Source organism: Trachypithecus francoisi, unplaced genomic scaffold (genome assembly GCF_009764315.1).
Source record: "Trachypithecus francoisi isolate TF-2019V2 unplaced genomic scaffold, Tfra_2.0 Lachesis_group9, whole genome shotgun sequence".
Taxonomy (NCBI): Eukaryota; Metazoa; Chordata; class Mammalia; order Primates; family Cercopithecidae; genus Trachypithecus; species Trachypithecus francoisi.
In genome coordinates this window covers 1,572,449-1,590,154 of record NW_022681474.1, presented here as the reverse complement: position 1 = coordinate 1,590,154, position 17,706 = coordinate 1,572,449, and the positions used below count along the sequence as shown (strand labels likewise).

Below are 17,706 nucleotides of genomic sequence, written 5' to 3'. Positions count from 1 at the left end.
CCTCCTTGTCCTGTTGGCAGAGTCCAGAGCTGGAGGGGCACAGACCCACATCACTCATTAAGGGCTGTTGTCAAAAAAAAAACTAGGGGACTTTTTTTTTTTTTTTTTTTTTTGAGACAGTCTTGCTCTGTCGCCCAGGCTGGAGTTCACTGGCGCGATTTCGGCTCACTGCAACCTCCACCTCCCAGGTTCAGGCAATTCTCCTGCCTCAGCCTCCCAAGCAGCTAGGACTACAGGTGCACACCGCCACACCTGGCTAATTTTCTTGTATTTTAGTAGAGATGGGGTTTCACCGTGTTGGCCAGGCTGGTCTCGAACTCCTGAGCCCAGGCAATCCACCTGCCTCAGCCTCCGGAAGTGCTGGGATTACAGGCGTGAGCCATGGCGCCTGGCCGGGGGCTGTCTTAAAACTGCTCCAGGTTTCCTGTTTCAAAGAGCTGCTACCAAATGTTCGTTCCTTTCTGCTAGGGACACATCTATTTTTGCACCTTGCTTTACTTCACATTCCCTGGAAACCCCTCATCCCGAGTTCTTCCCCGTCGTGCCTGAGTGGCAAAGCGCGGGTCCTGCAGGGCAGCAGTGTTGCTTACTCACCTCTGTGCATGGGCACCTCAATTGTTTCAAGTATTTTAAGACAATCATGTTATAATAAATACTACCTAGTTATATCCTCGTGCATGTGCACGTAGAAGTTTCTAGGTCTGTCTCCAGAGTGAATCCCTGGAAGTAGGTCATGCGTCCAAAACATAGATGCAGGGCTGGAGTTTTTTGAGGTGTTGCCGACTCCTCTCTTGCAGCCATGCGCATTCCTTGTAAGCAACGTGTAGGCGTCACGTTCTACACCCTAAGCAGATGTGTATGGGCAAATGTCTGCATTGGAGTAAATATTAGATAAATAGTGGCCAAGTGTTCAATGTTTTTCTATCAAAATCATTTAGGTAATGTTAATTTTGTAAACTTGTTAATGAAATGAGTGGGCAGTTATTTGTATTAACCACTGTAGAAAAGAAGGGCTGTTTACAAAAGCTATTCAGAAAGGCTCACTTACTGCCATTACCCTACCTCAAAGATAAAAACATTGATACACACATCAGACTTCGTTTTTAATGAAATATCTAATGTTACAATCTAATGGAAAACACCTCTAGAAAACTTGATTCTTGTCCCATCTGTCTAAAGCACTCCAGTCCCAGAGTTCTGCTTTTTTGAAACAGGGTCTTCCTTGCTCTTGCCAGGCCACATGTACTCTCCTGGCTCACTGTAGCCTTGAACTCCTGGGCTCAAGGGATCCTCCTGCCTCAGTCTCCCGAGTAGCTGGGGCTACAGGTGTGTGCCAACACACAAGGCTAATTTTTGTATTTTTTGTAGAGACAGGGTCTTGCTATGCTCCCCCAGGCTGGTCTCGAACTTCTGGACTCATGTGATCCTCCTACCTGGGCCTCCCAAAGTGTTGGGATTACAGGTGTGGAGCCATCACACTGGCCCAGTCCCAGAGCTCAGTACCTCCAACTGTTGGTTTTTTTTTTTTTTTTTTTTTTTTCTTTTTCTTTTTTGAGATGGAGTCTCATTCTCCCTCCCGGGCTGGAGTGCAGTGGCGTGATTTCTGCTCACCACAACCTCTGCCTCCCAGGTTCGAGCAGTTCTCCTGCCTTAGCCTCTCAAGCAGCTGGGATTACAGGCACGTGCCACTGCACCCGGCTAATTTTTTGTATTTTTATTAGAGATGGGGTTTCATCATGTTGGCCAGGCCGGTCTTGAACTTCTGACCTCAGGTGATCCGCCCACCTCGGCCTCCCAAAGTGCTGGGATTACAGGCGTGAGCCACTGTGCCCGGCCGTACAGCTGGTTTCACTGAGAGTTCAGCCATTATCATCTGTGAGGGGGACACGTGGCTGGCTTTGTTGTGTGCTTTGATGGTGAGCAGGGGTTCACTAAGCTCTGTAAGGTGTGAAACTCCACGTTTGTGATGGAAGACAAACAGCAAACATATTTGCTCTAAAAAACGGAATTCCTTGACCAGCGTGCTTTGAAATGATCTCAGATTATTCTGAGGTTAAATTATATAAAGGAATTCTGATGTCATGCCATCCACTTCCTCCAGATGTAAGACTTAGAGATGACTGCTTCCAAGGTAGTATCAACAGAGATCTTTACAAATGACAACGTTACATTTCACACCCGAATTACGCGTGGAAAGGAGAAACGCCAAGGTGGCAGGCAGCCTTTCAAAAAGCTTGCTGTAGGAAAGATAATGACAAAATAGGGACCAGTCCTGGTTTCATCAAGAAGCGATTATGACGTCTGATTTGAAACCATATGTAAATACAGTAATCTGAAGGATTTAGCAAAGATTTATTTTTTTTTTCCCATTTCCAGTCTTTTAAAGTAGACACAGATTTGCTTAGAATAAAGCTCATTTACCAATGCAGAGTGATAGAGGAAAAGACACTGAGCAGGTGCCTTCAGCAGAAAACTGATCATCCAAGGTGATTACCTAATGATCGGAGACTTAATTCCTTATACTGCAAAAGCAAGAAGAGTTTAGTGTATGAACTGTACAGCTGTTTGCAGCTCTATCTTGGTTTCTGTTGATTATGAACAATTAGTATAGTTATGTATAATCTTTAGTAGACAACCTGCATCCATTTAAATTAAATAATACTTTCTACAATAGTGTGACATATAAGGCCACAATATTTATTTTGGACAAACCCCTTAAAGTAGCGATTTTATTATATCAATGTTATTCATTCTTTTGAAATATAAAGTACTTCAACTGAACTAAGGTTGCAGATAATTTTTAAAATACAACATACATCATGACTAGGATATTAAAATTATTTATATTCAGATATTTATATCTAATATCCAATGAAAATTCACTACCAAATTTTTACAATAGATATTAATCAGTCTGACATGCTTATTAATTGATCTCATAGGTATAATTATAGATCAACATGATTTTAGTGTCTGTCGTTTTGTTTTACTAAATTAGGAACGCAGCATTTACAGAACAAATAAACACAAGTGACACGGCCACCCCAGGATCTAACAGCTCTTCAGTGAGCTGCGTTGCAAGCTCAGAAGTAATCCCACTAACGAACCAAGTCAGACTCCAGTTCTTCATCAAAAGGTGCTGGTGGAGGTTGTCAGACGCCTTCCAATATAGATCCTTAACAGAAAAAGTAATCAGTAGTTAATGTATCTTGTGATTCCCAGGAGATTGTGTTACAGCTGAAACAGGGTAGCTCACTGTGGTTAGAGCTTATGCAAGGGGACTGGTGATTTTATACCCATTATAAAAATTTTGTAATGAATCTATCTGTAATCCTTTACTGAGTGTTCTATCAGTATGTATTTTATATTAATTAGAAAACATCAGATTGTATTCTTGCATAGAAGGATCACCAAACTGAAGCGCTGTTTCCAGACAGAAAGCTGCTTTGTTCCAACTCAGTGCTGGGGGAAGTCACCTACCAGGGCAAGATGGTGTTGCCAGTTCATCGCCACCAGCCTCACCAAGGCCAACTGCTTAAAAATGAAGACCCTGCCCTCACGTGGTTTAAGTTTGGTAGTGGGAGAGATGTCCCAAACTAAAGATGCAGGAGTGTCAGCAAAGGCTTCTCGGCAATAGAGAGGCTGGCTCCAGCTGACCAGCGGGCATCACTCCAGGAGGGAGGAGGATGGGTCTCCAGGAAAGGGGGCAGAATCGGAAGCCTGGCTGGCCTGGCCTATGGGCAGTGGTGCGGTGGGCACAGTGAGCACAGACCTTGCTGCAGCAGCTTTCGGGGCAGATTTTATAGTGCGGTTCTGGAAAGCTGCTGAGGGGGTGTGGGTCGCCAGTGGCAGTATCAGGCTCTGAAAACCTGGGCAGGACGGAGGATAGTAGTTGGGAAGTAGTGGCTGCAGAAATCCATCCTGAAAGGAAGGGCTAAACCTCGTATTTAAAATGGGGATCCTGAGGCCTTGCCCCCAGAGTCTGCTTGACAGTTCTGGAAAAGGCTCCAGAGAGCAAACTGCCTCGTGATGCTAATGCAGTCTGTGGGTCTGACTCCAAAAAGCACTGGCAGAAATAAAGGTGATAGGGGTGGACATGAAAATGTGTACAAGAGCTAGGAGAAAGCCGTACACATGGGAGGGCGAGGTGGAGACATGGGCAGCACTCAGGCCCCGGCCCAGGAAACTCAGTGGCTTTTATCCCGTTTCCTTCGACCCCAGATGTGAGCCCTCTGGCCCACGGAACCCACCTGCCCCCAGTGGCATTCCAGTCTGTCCAATACACGGCAGCCATAGAACACTGTTTGCACACCAGGACTAGACCCCTCCTCCCCACTGAGAGAGGCTGGGACCAGCCCAAGGAGGAGCGGTTTTGGCTTCCCGCTCTGGCTCTTCATCACTGCTGCAGCTAAAGCTCTTGAGAATCCACAGTGGCACCTGCCTGGTCTCTGTTTTCTGCAGAATTAGTTAGTATAAGAAGCCAGAAAAGGTCAGGCATGGCGGTTCACACCTGTAATCCCAGCACTTTGGAGGCCGAGGTGAGCGATCACTTGAGTTCAAGATCAGCCTGGGCAACATGGCGAAACCCCGTCTCTACTAAAAATACAAAAATTAACCAGGCGTGGTGGTGGGCACCTGTAATCCCAGCTACTCAGGAGGCTGAGGCAGGAGAGTCGCTTGAACCTGGGAGGCGGAGGTTGCAGTGAACCAAGATCATGCCACTGCACTCCAGCCTGGGCAACAAGAGCGAAACTCAAGCGAGAAAAATCGGAGACTGCACTGGTTTCTTTATTGCTGAGAGTTAAGTAGAACAACAGTCCGGTCCTGGAGGGAGTACAGCAAGGAACTGAGGCCCTCCATCTACAGCAGACGGCTGGGGGCGTTCCCACCATGCACTACTACGCAGAAATGAGACTGCTTTTAACTACACACAGGACAAAGAGGTCAGACGTAAGAATCCCTGCTGTGACTCCATTTATATACAGTGAGCGACAGGCAGACTCGTCCATGCCAGACAGCACTACAAGGCGCCTGTGCTCGGGCCTTTTGGGGCTGCAGGCTGGTGGTTTCTTGACCTGAACAGTGACTGTGTGGGTGTGTGTGCGAAAATGCACCAAGCTGTAACTGATGATCTGGACTTCAGGAAATAGTTTACGAATAAATCACCGCGGCCCAGAATTGCCCCACGACATGCCATGACAGGAGTCACAGAGTCACATCACCTACCCCAATCCGATGGCCAGCAAATGAGAGAGCAGCAGAGACGGAAGGAAAACTTTCAGAAACTCCGCAGAGAATATGCCCCCTTTCTTCATGACGCTCGTGTTCCTCATGCTGAGGGTGGCCGTGCGCTTCGGGTGTTTAAAGAGGAACTCCCTGAGGCGGGAAGAAACGTGTCAGCCCATGTGTCCTCTGTCAAGGGGAGCCCCCCGTGACACTGAGAACACACTCACTTGGGGGGAATATTTTCCGGCCGACTTGACCAATCCCATATCCAGTCTGAGTTTTTCTTCAAGATGCTTTCAACTTCTTTTCTTCTCTCAATATCATCTTCCTCAGACTAAGAGAAAGTCGATGTTAAATGCAGATTCATGTACCACACATGACACCGGAAAGCACCCGCCTCCCACCCGAGCTTCACAACCGCAGGCTCCATTCAAGAGCCCAAAGGCACGTGTCACTGCCCCGGACTGTGGTCCAAGGGGAGTCCTGGGGCTGGGGCCTTCCCCAGGCCGCACCGCACTCCCGGCTCCCGGCTCGCTCGCCTCCTCCAGGGACAGATCACCTCGGGGGAGTCCCACCCCAGGGCGTAAATACATCTGGTTCACTGTGAGATGCTGGGGTACTGACAGCGGCAAACACTGTCCTAGGGAAGTCACATGACATGGGGGCAAAGATGGTGACTGCAGCACTGGTTATAACAAAAGAAAATGAAAACAGCCGAAAATGGCTCACAACAGGGACATGACGAAGGAAACAGACACTGGACAGTGAGCAGGTTTACAAGATGCTTCCGGGAAAAGCAGGAGGGAAAAGGCAGAATGTACACCTAACCACGGCTGCGGCCAAATCCTCAGAATTACATAACAGCACGAAACATTAAAGAGGATTTTAAATCCGAGAGTCTCAGTGTTGTTCTCTACTTTTTTGCATTTTCAGAATTCTATACCTGAACATCTAATTCCTTTTAAAACTAAGGGGAAAATTTTGTTTTAAAACAGTGAAAACGGCAATACCCTGTCTCAAAAAGAAATAAAATTGAAAATCAGAATATAGCTCCCCAAACCCACCAAACATCTGGGTATACCCAAGCTGGATATAGCCCCATGTGCCGAGGAGCAGGTCGCACGCCCTGGGGTATAGCGCCCACACATCCACAGCCAGGGCTCCCGAAATCATGCTGCGCTCTGGAGCCCTCGGAGTGGGGCCTGGGAAGGCCTGGGAAGGCCTGGGTAACGGACTCCTTGTTTCCTTGGTGAAGGAAGCCTTGAGGGAAGCTAGCACTGAAGGGCCAGCTACTAATCCTGCCTGGAAGGCCATGCCTCCTCACAGAGCTTCCAAAATACACAACACGGTCCGCCATCAGATTCTCACCATCAACAAACACCCAAGAAAACATTTATCGCGCATCTCATCTGCAACAAGGTAAGGCAGGCACTACCAGATATAACTGAGCAAGACAGTACTGATCACTGCCTCGAACCCTATCTGCAGAGTACGAAGGGAGAATGATAGTAAACCAAGGCAATAACCCCAGGCACACTTTTTCCTCTAAGACTCCGCTTTCACAACAGTGCTGAATGCCGGCATGTAAAGCCCATTCAGTATCTGTTAACGTTAGAAAAGTCATCTCAGACTGGACACGGAGTCTCACACCTATAGTCCCAGGATTTTGGGAGGATCATTTGAGCCCTGGAGTTCAAGACCAGCCTGGGCAACACAGGGAGACCCCGCCTCTACAAAAAAACTTTTAAAAAAGATGATCTTACACTGAATTACCAGGTTGATCAGCCACTAATGCTGCACTGCTCAGGCACCAGTTAGCTCAGGACTGATGCTAAGAAAGGCACAGGGTGTAATTTCCAGCAGGCAGTGACAATGTCTAATGAGAAAGACACCTCAGAGTCACAGCCACACTGACCGAATGGCCTCAGATGGCCCCGTGGGTAACGCCTGAGTCCCACACAGCACGCAAGTATTAAAACCCACTCACTGTCCAACCAACAATCACAAGGAAAGACCAGCCAGTAGCCGGCTCACTGCCACCCTTTCCGGTGGTCCCTCCCTCCTCTCTAGACTGCAGCCACCAGGGAGCCCTTCCTCCTTTCTGGTGTATCCCTGATGGCAGGCAGGGGCAGGAGGCCCCCGCTGCCTGTCCCACTCGGCGCCGCCCCCGCTCAGCTGAGTGTCCAGCCCATGTGCTTGTGGATTTTTTTTTTTTTTTTTTTAAAGACAGGAGACACCCTTACATCCCGACTTTTCTCTGAGGTGCTCAATTACATTTTAAACCGTTTCCTGTACAAACAGATCACAAATACTTGTAACTCGCATTCTTCTTCCAGCTTACCTGTGAGCTGTTTTTCTCTCCAATGCTATGGGTATCTGTTTCAGAAGCTCTGTTAGTATCTTGTGGTGTCTGTGAGCGAGGTGGGCTTGGCAATGTGAATAGAATGAGAAAAACAGAACATCATGTGAACATTCTATCATTAGAAGCTCAAACCCCAAAGGCCTCCAACCGCCTCCGTGATGAGGGGCTCTAGCCAGTATGCGTCTTCCCTTCCACCCAGCACCAGCCAGAGCCAAACCATTCCTTAGCCCTTGCGGCTGAGCCCGACAGGAGTTAGCTAGCCAGTCTTCCAGAGAAGAGGTGGGGGGGAGGCAGCTGGCGAGCGGCTGGCTTTGTCACCTGCCGCCTTCACGGTCTGTTGCACAGTTCTCAAGGGCACGCGACCTTTGACCACTCAGCCACTCCACCCTGGAGTCGCTCAGAAGTGCTGCTAACCAGGAACCACTCCTCCTGCGACCACAGCCCTGCTGGGGCGCGTGAGTGCGTTTCTCAGAGCGGGGTTCTGGCTGTTCTGCTGCCCACTGGCGACTTGAACATGGCTCCCCACAGACTGAGTCCCAGGACGCTGCATCCCCAAAGAGGGCAGCAGGAGCCACTCCCGAACTGGCCTGAGGGGAACAGCAGCCCCCTCTCCTAGAGGTGGCACTTCCCGCGGTGACTATCACCCACCGAAGACATCGGCACTGTAACACATACACTTGCTGACGTGCACCTACCTGTCACAGTGAGAACTCTTGGAGCTACTCCGTCCAGACTCATGCTGTGCGTCCAGCAGTATTTTTTCCATGTCACCATTATAAATAGAAACCGAGGCTGGAACGCTGCTCCCGTTCCCATTATTGCTAAAGTGCAATTCCACCCAGGAGCCTGGTGGGGACAAAAAAAGGAGCACAGATGGAATTTTCTACCCACTCTGGAATCGGGTCTTAATATCTAACCAGCCTGCCCTTCCATTTCCAAGAGGTAGCAATGGTGACACACCAGGACCCATCCCTTAACCCCACCTTGAAGACATCCCTCTGCCCACTCGCATGGCAGTGACTGTCTACGCACACACTCCCTGCCTACAGGAAGGAAGCCTCCTGGGGCTGAGACCACATACTTGTCCATGTCTTGCAGTTCCTTTATACCAAGCAAATGTCCAGTAACTCTGCTGAGTCACCAGAATCCAATTAGAATGCTTTCTCGCAGTGAGCTCTTATAAGAAAAAGGCTATTATTTGGAAAAAGGGGTCTTAAAAAAATAATGTCAGCATAATCTTAAGGGATTTAAAGTTTTCTTTAAAAGGTTTGAACTCTATGTTCTGTTTCTTTTAGAGGCGGAGTCTCACTTTGTCAGCCAGGCTGGAGTGCAGCGGCACCGTGAAGGCTCACTATAATCTCAAACTCCTGGGTTCAAGCCATCTTCTAGCTGACGCCTCCGGAATAGCTGGAACTACAGGCATGTACCACTACTCCTGGCTATTTTTTTTAGGAGATGGGGTCTCGCTATGTTGCCCAGGCTGGTCTCAAACTTCTGGGCCCAAGCAATCCTCTCACCTTGGCCTCCCAATGTGCTGGGATTACAGGTGTGAGCCACCATGCCCAGCCTCTGTTACTTGTATTGTGTGGCTTACTTTGCATGTATTTAATTTCTAACAATGTTGAACATGATTTTACAAGTTTGCTAGCCATCTGGATAGCATCTTTTTTGAACTGGTTCTTCAAATCTCTCATTCTTTTCTATTATCTATCTTATTTATGGGCATCCAGCAGTATTTTTTCCTTGTCACCATTATAAATAGAAACTGAGGCTGGAACGCTGCTCCCGTTCCCTTACTGCTAAAAGTGCAATTCTGGGATAATTCTATACTCTAAATATGCATTTTTCTGGGATAATTCTGTACTCTAGATATGCATTTTTCTGGGATAATTCTGTACTCTAGATATGCATTTTTCTGCATATTTAAATGCGTTGCAAGTAACTTTCACTTGGTAGCTGGTTCTTTTCACTTACCATGCCTTCTGATGTACAGAAGTTCTTGATTTTAATTCAGTCAAATGTAGCAGTCCCTTCCTGAGCTGAGCTATTCTATTCTATTCTGTTATTTTCACATAGCTCTTCTGTTATGACATTCACATTTAGATCCAAAATCTACGTGGATTAATTTTTCCACTGATGTGATACGGATGCCCCATTTATTGCAGGCAGCTCCCACCTCGCCTCTGCTCTGGGCTGCTTCCGTTGTCAGACATCAAGCGTGCACATAGGCACATGTCTATTTTTGAGCCCAGGATAATTTCTCTACTTTGTGTCATAGGTTTATTTATTTAAAGCAAATCTGGTAAAAGCTTCCTCTGGTAGTGTATGGAGGATGGAGTGCAGTAGAGGAAAGTGCAGGTCACAAAAGATGGAGAAACATACGGAGGAGAACAATGGAATTATCTCATTTTGCAGTCACTATAATTTGAGTAAGTAGAATAATCACCCTGAGCCGCTGACTGTCCTTAAACCAACACAGCACTACTAACACCATGCTATTAGGGGAACAGAGCAGCCTCTTCATCCGTCATGTTCACTGGAAGCAAAGGCAGGTGTTCAGCTTTCCACGCACACTAGGCATCTCTCCTGAAAGAGGCCTGGCCCAGCCTCAATATGCCACTTGTTGCTGAGTATATTTCATATTAACCAGAAAAAAGCAAACCGAAGGCCCAGGAAGGAAATGTGGATTTGCAACTTATACCATCAACAGCCTCCCAGTAAGTTGCTAACGAAACGATCACACAAATTTTCAAATTAACACGATTGTTCTCTTTGGCCTCTCACGTTGCCTCATGTCCTGGCCCACAAGAAGCACATTCCTAATACAAAGGCAGGCCAGGGTCTGTCCTGGAGCCTGGAGCTCACTGCAGGAGAAAGGCCCAGGCCAGTCTGCCCCACACTCTGGCAGAGGCTACACGGTGCCTTCCGAGATGTGTAGACCACACCATTCCCGACACCGCTCATCTGACTAGACAGTATTGCCAAGTGTTGTTCAGGTATCTGACAATGTGAAAACACAAATGGAGCCTGAAGATGTCTCTTGTCCGATGCTGCTCTTAACATCCAGCGTGGGACACCAAGCCACCACCAGCAGGGTGTCCAGCGATCCAATTCCATTCTGTCTACCTAGACTTAGTGTCGAGCCCACAAGACTGTTCCCACAGATGCAAGTGGAGAATGGGGTGTCCAGGTTACCCACGTTTTTGCCAGTCCCTCTACCTACCCGGGATCCCACACACACCCCTCAGGTTCAATAATTTGCTACAACTCACAGAACTCAGAAAAACATTTTACTTTATCAGTGTACCAGAAACAATTACAGAGCAGCCAAATGGAAATGACATACAGCCCAGATCCTCACCTACCCCACACGTCCCAACCCTAACCCCAACCATGCTCTCTGAGACGAGACCCCCACCTACCCCACATCCCAACCCTAACCCTAACCAGACCCCCCTACCCCACACGTCCCAACCCTAACCCCAACCATGCTCTCTGAGACGAGACCCCCACCTACCCCACATCCCAACCCTAACCCTAACCAGACCCCCCTACCCCACACGTCCCAACCCTAACCCTAACCATGCTACCCGCACCTCATGGCTCCCCCATCTCCATCTCCAGTCCCCTCCCCCCCTAGGAGGGGCTTCCCTGGGAATTTCTACCTCAAATAACTATCCTGGGGCCGCCCTGGAACCACTGTATTAGCAGTGTATTCTGAAGGGGCTCCTTACAACTCACACCAAAAATGGTGAACCAAGGAGCACTTTTGGAGCACGCTGCTGACAGGGTGACTATGAATAACACACACACTGGTCAGGCTGCTCTGCCTATGGAGTCGCCACCCTTTTATTGGCACAGTGGCACACGCCCGTAATCCCAGCACTCTGGGAGGCTGAGGCAGGCGGGATCACCTGAGGTCAGAAGTTAGAGACCAGCCTGACCAACATGGTGAAACCCCGTTTCTACTAAAAATACAAAATTAGCTGGGCGTGTTGGGTGCCTGTAATCCCAGCTACTCAGGAGGCTGAGGCAGAAGAATTGCTTGAACCCAGGAGGTGGAGGTTGCAGTGAGGCGAGATCTGCCACTGCACTCCAGCCTGGGCAACAAGAGCGAAACTCTGTCTACGGCAGTGGGGAGACACTTACTGCTCAGGAAATCCCAGGGGTTTAGGTGCTCTGCACCTGGAAGTAGGGTCAAGACCAAACATATGTGGATCTATCACACCAGGGGCAAGCTGAAGACGACAGGAGAGGAAGATAGAGTGGAGACAAGTGTATCTCTGTCTCCATCTCTCCTACTGTAACAGAAGCCCACAGACTAAGTGATTTACGAACAGAAATTGATCTCCGTTCTGGAGGCTGGGAGGTCCAAGATCCAGGCACCAACATCTGGTGTCGGGTGAGGGTCTTCCTGCCCCATCCCTTCAATGAGGGCACAGAGGGACCCACCTCCCTCCATCCAGCCCCTTAGAGCACTAATCCCATTCACTAGAGAGGAGCCCCCACGGCCAAGCCACCTCTTAAAGGTCCACCTTTTACTACCATACCACGGGCAACATGGGGAGGACATATGCAAACCAAAGCAGTGCTTTTTAAAAAATCGCCCCAGAAAGAGTCCTAAAAATCCAGGAAACAAAAAAAAAACCCATTCCGGATTGTCCATGGCTAATGACTTTGGGCCCAAAAGCTGTATTCCCAGGAATGATTTACTAAGGGACAGGAGTTTTATTATTAACCTACGGCAACCGGGTAGGAAAGGCACTTCCTGGAGAATGGAGCATGCTGTGTATCTACTCACATGTTACAGTTCTCCACTCAGATCATTCACCTTTTCAAAGAAAGATGGGGAGTGAGGTTGCTTAATGACCTTAGAAAACCTGCTCATAATCACAAGTCGTTTACTTCAAATAACTGTAGTATAATTAGGCCCCAGAAAGAAAGGTGCTGCTGTCGCTGCTGCAACAAAAGCCCTCCTTCCTAATCTCATTTCATGTCCCTCTCCTTAGGTTCCTCCCCCTCCTTACTTAGTTATAATTTACAGTGCTAACAAGACACACAGCCAGTAAGTCTTACCTCCCTTCTATAACAAGGCAGATGAGATTTTGAAAAGCCTAGACTATATTTACATCACATTACAAAAAAGAAAACTGATAGGTCTACCTCAGAGACAGAATACAATCCAACAAGAGTTCTTAATCCATGTCTTATTCTCACTTTATGTAAAAAAAAAAAAAAAGAAAAGAAAAGAAAATCATCTGGCAGACATTCAGCTTCTCTAGGTGCCCAAAGCAGTTCTCTCTCCAGTGACAGACTCCGGGGAATGCCTTAGATTCACTGCTCTCTGTATGTCCCCAGGGCAACTCCCTGGGTCCCATTCCTCAACATGGATTCACTGGCCACAGCCATGAGCCCCACGTGGAGTAAACACAGGGCCAAGTTCTCAAGGCCACCCTATGCCCTAACCTGGGATGACAATCTCAACTCTGGCTATGCAGGGAGGATCACCTGTGGTGTTTTTTCATTGTTCTCCAAAAACCCAGCCTCAGGCCACTCTGAAAGTGACTATTTGGGATGCTGGGGTGGAATCCAGAAAATAGATTGAAAAAGCTCTGGGATAAATGTCAGAAGAGAGGGAGGCAGCCTCCCAGAAAAAAAAAAAAGCCTGAAGCAGAGGAGCTGTGAACCCCAGAGGGAACTAGCACCCCCAAAACCATACAAAGGGCTTCTTCCCCAGGGGAGGTGGGCTCTAAGAAATTGCTGTTTTTACCTTTAAAGCTTCTCAGGTTAGTGGGGAGAGGAACAAAAGTGACTTGCCTGACAAAATATTTCAAGCATCAAGTCAGCCCGGCAGGTAATATCAGGTCCCTGGCTTCTAATGGGCTCGTTTCCCTGGACCTTCCTCTTGCCAGGCTCTCCTCCAGGACCCTGGCCTATGGCACGAAGCCTCAGGCATCTGGGCTCCAGGTATCCCACTGGTGCTTAATGCAGAGTCCCTGGCTTCTCCTTAAGTTGCCAGCCTTATCTTTCACTCCACCTCTAGAACCTCATTGTGACCATCTATGAAATGCAGGTCTTGGACAAGAATCTAGATGTCTGCAACCCCTTCAGGTCCCAAAGCGCACAATGCTAGATTCCGCTCCAAAATACGTGGGAACATCTTTTCTCCTATTACAACTTTACCCATGATGAGCTGCCTCTGACAAGAGAACCATCTGCCAGTTGCAGACACAGCAGTGGGTGAAGAGGTGAGGGCTTGGATCATTCAATAACAGAAGCTCCAGAGTAAAAGGGGAAGCACTTTACTGAACTGATGCCCTCCTGGTGAAGACAGTGGGTCCTTCAAGGAAGTGACGCCCTGCAACCGTGACACGGTCTCATCACAGAATCCTACCTCTCCTGCATGTTAGCAGTGACATGCCCAGGAGAAAAAGGCCAAGTTCACGGCTGCAGTGAGCTATATAATGATTGTCCTACTGCACTCCAGCTTGGGCGACAAAGTAAGACTGGGCTCGTGAAAAATAAAGAGGAGAAAAAGGACAAATACGAGCATCCTGCGGGTCCACAACAATAGCCAGAATGATCAAGAGATAGAAAGGAACAGAATCAGCCCATTTTGCTGTCAACTCCTCAGGAAAAGCAGCTGGCCCCAGCGGGTACACGCAGAGAGAGTGCTTGCTGCTTCCATCCGTGGGTCTGGCTGCAAGGCTCCCACAGTTCTCTGTTCCGAGGTAAACAAGGGGCAGTGAAATCAGAGGGGCAGAGGTGAGCGCTGCCTGAGCGAGCCACCGCTCCGCGGATTGCAGGCGGCTGGAGCCCGCGGGACAGGCCAACCCCGCCCACGCCGAGTCCACGGTGGCCCCGTCCTGACGCGCGGACACTCAGGGTGGCCCAAGGAATCGCCTACATGGGATCCACCCCGCGGGTAACTATCCTTTTATAGAATAAACAAAACAGAAAAACAAAAATCTCGCAACTCCAGCGCTGGCCGTCGTGCACTGCCAATGACTCAGCAGCCTGTGTAAGTTACATACTGGAGAGAGGACCAAGCCCCCGCCCCCGGAGTCCCCTCCACCTCCCAGCGCCCAGATCCCAGCCAAGCAGTGAAACGCACAATATCAGGAGTAACACAACCGGAAAATGGGTGATTTTATGGCAAAGAGTTTATAAAAACATCCCTTGGATTTTATAACAAAAGATAGGAAAACACCCCTTAATATATTCCAAAATAGTAATAGCCAATATTTAAATTTCAAGAGGAAAAATCCGAATTACAGGATTTTTAAAAATACGGTTCTAGGGCAGGCGCGATGGTTCAGACCTATTAATTCCAGCACTTTGGGAGGCCGAGGCGGGAGGATCGCTTGAGCCCAGTTCAGACCAGCCTGGGCAACATAGTGAGACTCCGTCTCTTGAAAAAAAAAAAGTTAAAAAATATGGTTATAGTGTTCAAATATATATATATAATATATTACAGTAACTAAGTCCTGCCTAGTAAAATCTTGTTTTTGTAATAAAATTAGCAACTCACTAAATTTATGTGAATACATGGTTTTAAAAACTCTCAATGAAGATTAAAAGTTCACTGTCAGAGGTTTCAGCAGCCCGTTCCCAAGCTTATTTAGTAAGCTAATTTTGCTTAGTAAACTCTGGCTTCAGAGAACACAAAGGTCAGCTGCCACCAGGTCCCTCCTCCCAGGCTTGGGCCCTAGGGACCCTGGGAAGGCGGCTTCAGTGCCCGCTTTCCTGAGCAAATGCTCGTCTGGACTCTGACGCGGACCCACCGGGTGGGGAGGGTCTCCACGCCACCTGGCTGTGCGTGGGGCAAGTCCTGCACCCCGGGCCTGCGTTTCCCGCTGCGTGAACGGATGGTCTTGCGAATCTAGCCAAGGGCACAGGGCGAGCCTCTACTCGGGCATTAAGCAGGCTGTAACGACTGAGTGCTGCCCTGGCAGCGTCCTTGTGCTTGTGTTTTCTTAACCCGTAAGGAATTTAAAGCTTTGTTTTGGAACGACCCTCTAGTAGAACTGGAACATGCCCATTAAATGCCATATTTTAAAAACACTGTAACCCCCTCCCATCTCCGCCTTCACCCTTCAGAAAATCCTAAGTCACCACGGATATAAATTAAAGCACACAACAGTCCACTTTCCACGCCTTGGTGTTTGGTCGTTAAAACCAATACCGGTCTGAACTACAGACCGCGGAGGGCAACGTGGACTGTGAGGCTGCTCGGACCAACTGCGAGACGCAGATTCACCTCCAGGTGGAATTCTAGCTTGCGCGGAGCTGGAGAATCGGGGCTTTCCCGTGCGGTCCGACCCAGGTCCAAGCCAAACCCCGCCCGGGCGGCGAGGAACCCCGCGCAGTACGCGGGGTCCCCACGCTCCGGGCTCCGCACGCCCGCAGGAGGAGCGGGCACGGGAGGGGAGGGTGGCGCAGCCTCGCCCGGCCCGCGATGTCCCCTAGGCCTCCCCGGCAACCTCCCCTTGGCGCCCCCTTGGCCTCCCCTGGCCTTCCTCCAGGCTTCCCCCCCGCGCCCCCTCGGCTCCCGCGCCGCCTCCCCGGCCTCACCCTGCAGGCTCTCCTCCTGCATCCCGGGCGCTCCGTTCTGCGACATGGCGCCGGAGGGCGACTGCGGCGATGGGAGTCCGCGCCGGGCTGCGGGCTGCGGACTGCGCTTCAGCTGCGGGCGCTGGGGAAGTGGAGGCAGAAGCGCCCCGGCCCAGCTGCGCTCCTGGACTGAGCCCAACCCCGCCGCCCGGCGGGAGGAACTCAGGGCGGGGCGGGGCCAGGCGGATCTGCGGCCGCGTCGCCCATTGGCCGCGACGCGGGGCCTGCGCGTGCGCACGGGCGTGGGGTGCGTGTGGCACGTGCGGCGCGTGCGCGGGGCGGGTCCTTGGGGGGGTGGGCGAGGGGCTTGCGGTGCGCTGGACGCGGGCGGGGACAGGGGCGGGACGAGGGGCGCGCAGGCGCTGGGGCTGCAGCGACCGCCTGAGGTGAGCCGGAACGGGCGGGGCGCCGCGGGCCTCGTGACGAGTGGGCTGTGAGGTCGCCGCCGCGGTAGGCGGTGGGCCGAGTCCTCTTTTAAAGGGGCGATGGGACCGGTGGACGCCCTGGGCACTCGCTATCACGGGGACGCCGCTACGCTCCGGGGCGGGGCCGGTCTTTACATCCTGCGAGTGGGGAAACTGAGGCGCGGGGCTGGCGGCGTCCGTGCGGGGGGAGTGCGGACGTGCAGAGAAGCGGCCGCTGCGGCTCCGAGACGGCCCGTGGGGTCGGGACCTGCGCCGGGGAGGGAGCTGCGAGCGGTGGGCCGGAGTTGAGCGTCTCGGGACGGGGCCGCGCCCCCGGGTCTCTGCCCGCCCCGTCGGGGCGCCCCTGCGTGAACAGCGGGGCCCATTGTGCTTGGGGCGTCTGCCCGCAGGAAGAAGCGGAGGCTGGAGCAGGGTCGGAAGAGTCCGCCCGAGGGAGACGCAGACCCCAGGGGCCGGGGAGAGGCGCGCCGTCCGCCTCTGCGGCGAGGGGCTTCCGGGGGGCAAACGGTGTGGGGCGGGCAGTCCCCGGGGGTGGGCTGGGGCTTCCGCGGGTCACGCGGCGGGGTGGCGCTGGGCCAGGCCGGGTGGGTGCCGTGGGAGCCAGCCTGGGAGGGGGGGCCTCGCGGCCTCGGGACCGGGAGGAGGCGCGCACTCTTCAGAGGAAAGTCGTTTTCTCGTTTCCCGCTTTTGATCAAAAGTCTTCCTTTTTGAAAGCATTGTTGATCCAAATCCAAGTATCAAGGTGCGCCCCAGAAACGCTGCTCCCCAAACAGCCGTGCCTGGTCTTGCGGGGAAGGAGGACGCTTCCCGCCAAGGAACCAGGCGGTCAGAAGCTGAACCCAGGTCCCAGCCGCGGAGCCAGACCTCAGTCGCTGCGTGTTTTTCATCGCTGCTCTTGCCTGTTGAATCGTCTCTAGTCTTTGGAGTGCCATGATTTTAGTTTTCTGAGAAGTAACAGACATCCAGAGGCCAACGTGGGGCACAAGCCTTTCAGCTCAGCACTTTGGGAGGCCGAGGCGGGAGGATGGCTTGAGCCCAGGAGTTGGAGACCAGTCTGGGCAACATGGTGAAACACTTTCT

At 50.8% G+C, this 17,706-nt stretch overlaps 1 protein-coding gene across 1 annotated transcript; it reads right to left on the bottom strand.

Moving 5' to 3' along the window:
- Positions 1-2,333: 2,333 nt before the first annotated feature.
- On the bottom strand, positions 2,334-16,423 carry BNIP3 (BCL2 interacting protein 3). The gene is given in 8 exon segments (XM_033209316.1): positions 2,334-3,175; positions 5,227-5,376; positions 5,454-5,560; positions 7,568-7,652; positions 8,284-8,434; positions 16,163-16,265; positions 16,267-16,366; positions 16,368-16,423. Coding segments are annotated over 8 exon segments (783 nt in total). The 5' UTR covers positions 16,409-16,423; the 3' UTR covers positions 2,334-3,129.
- Between the last annotated feature and the right edge of the window lie 1,283 nt (positions 16,424-17,706).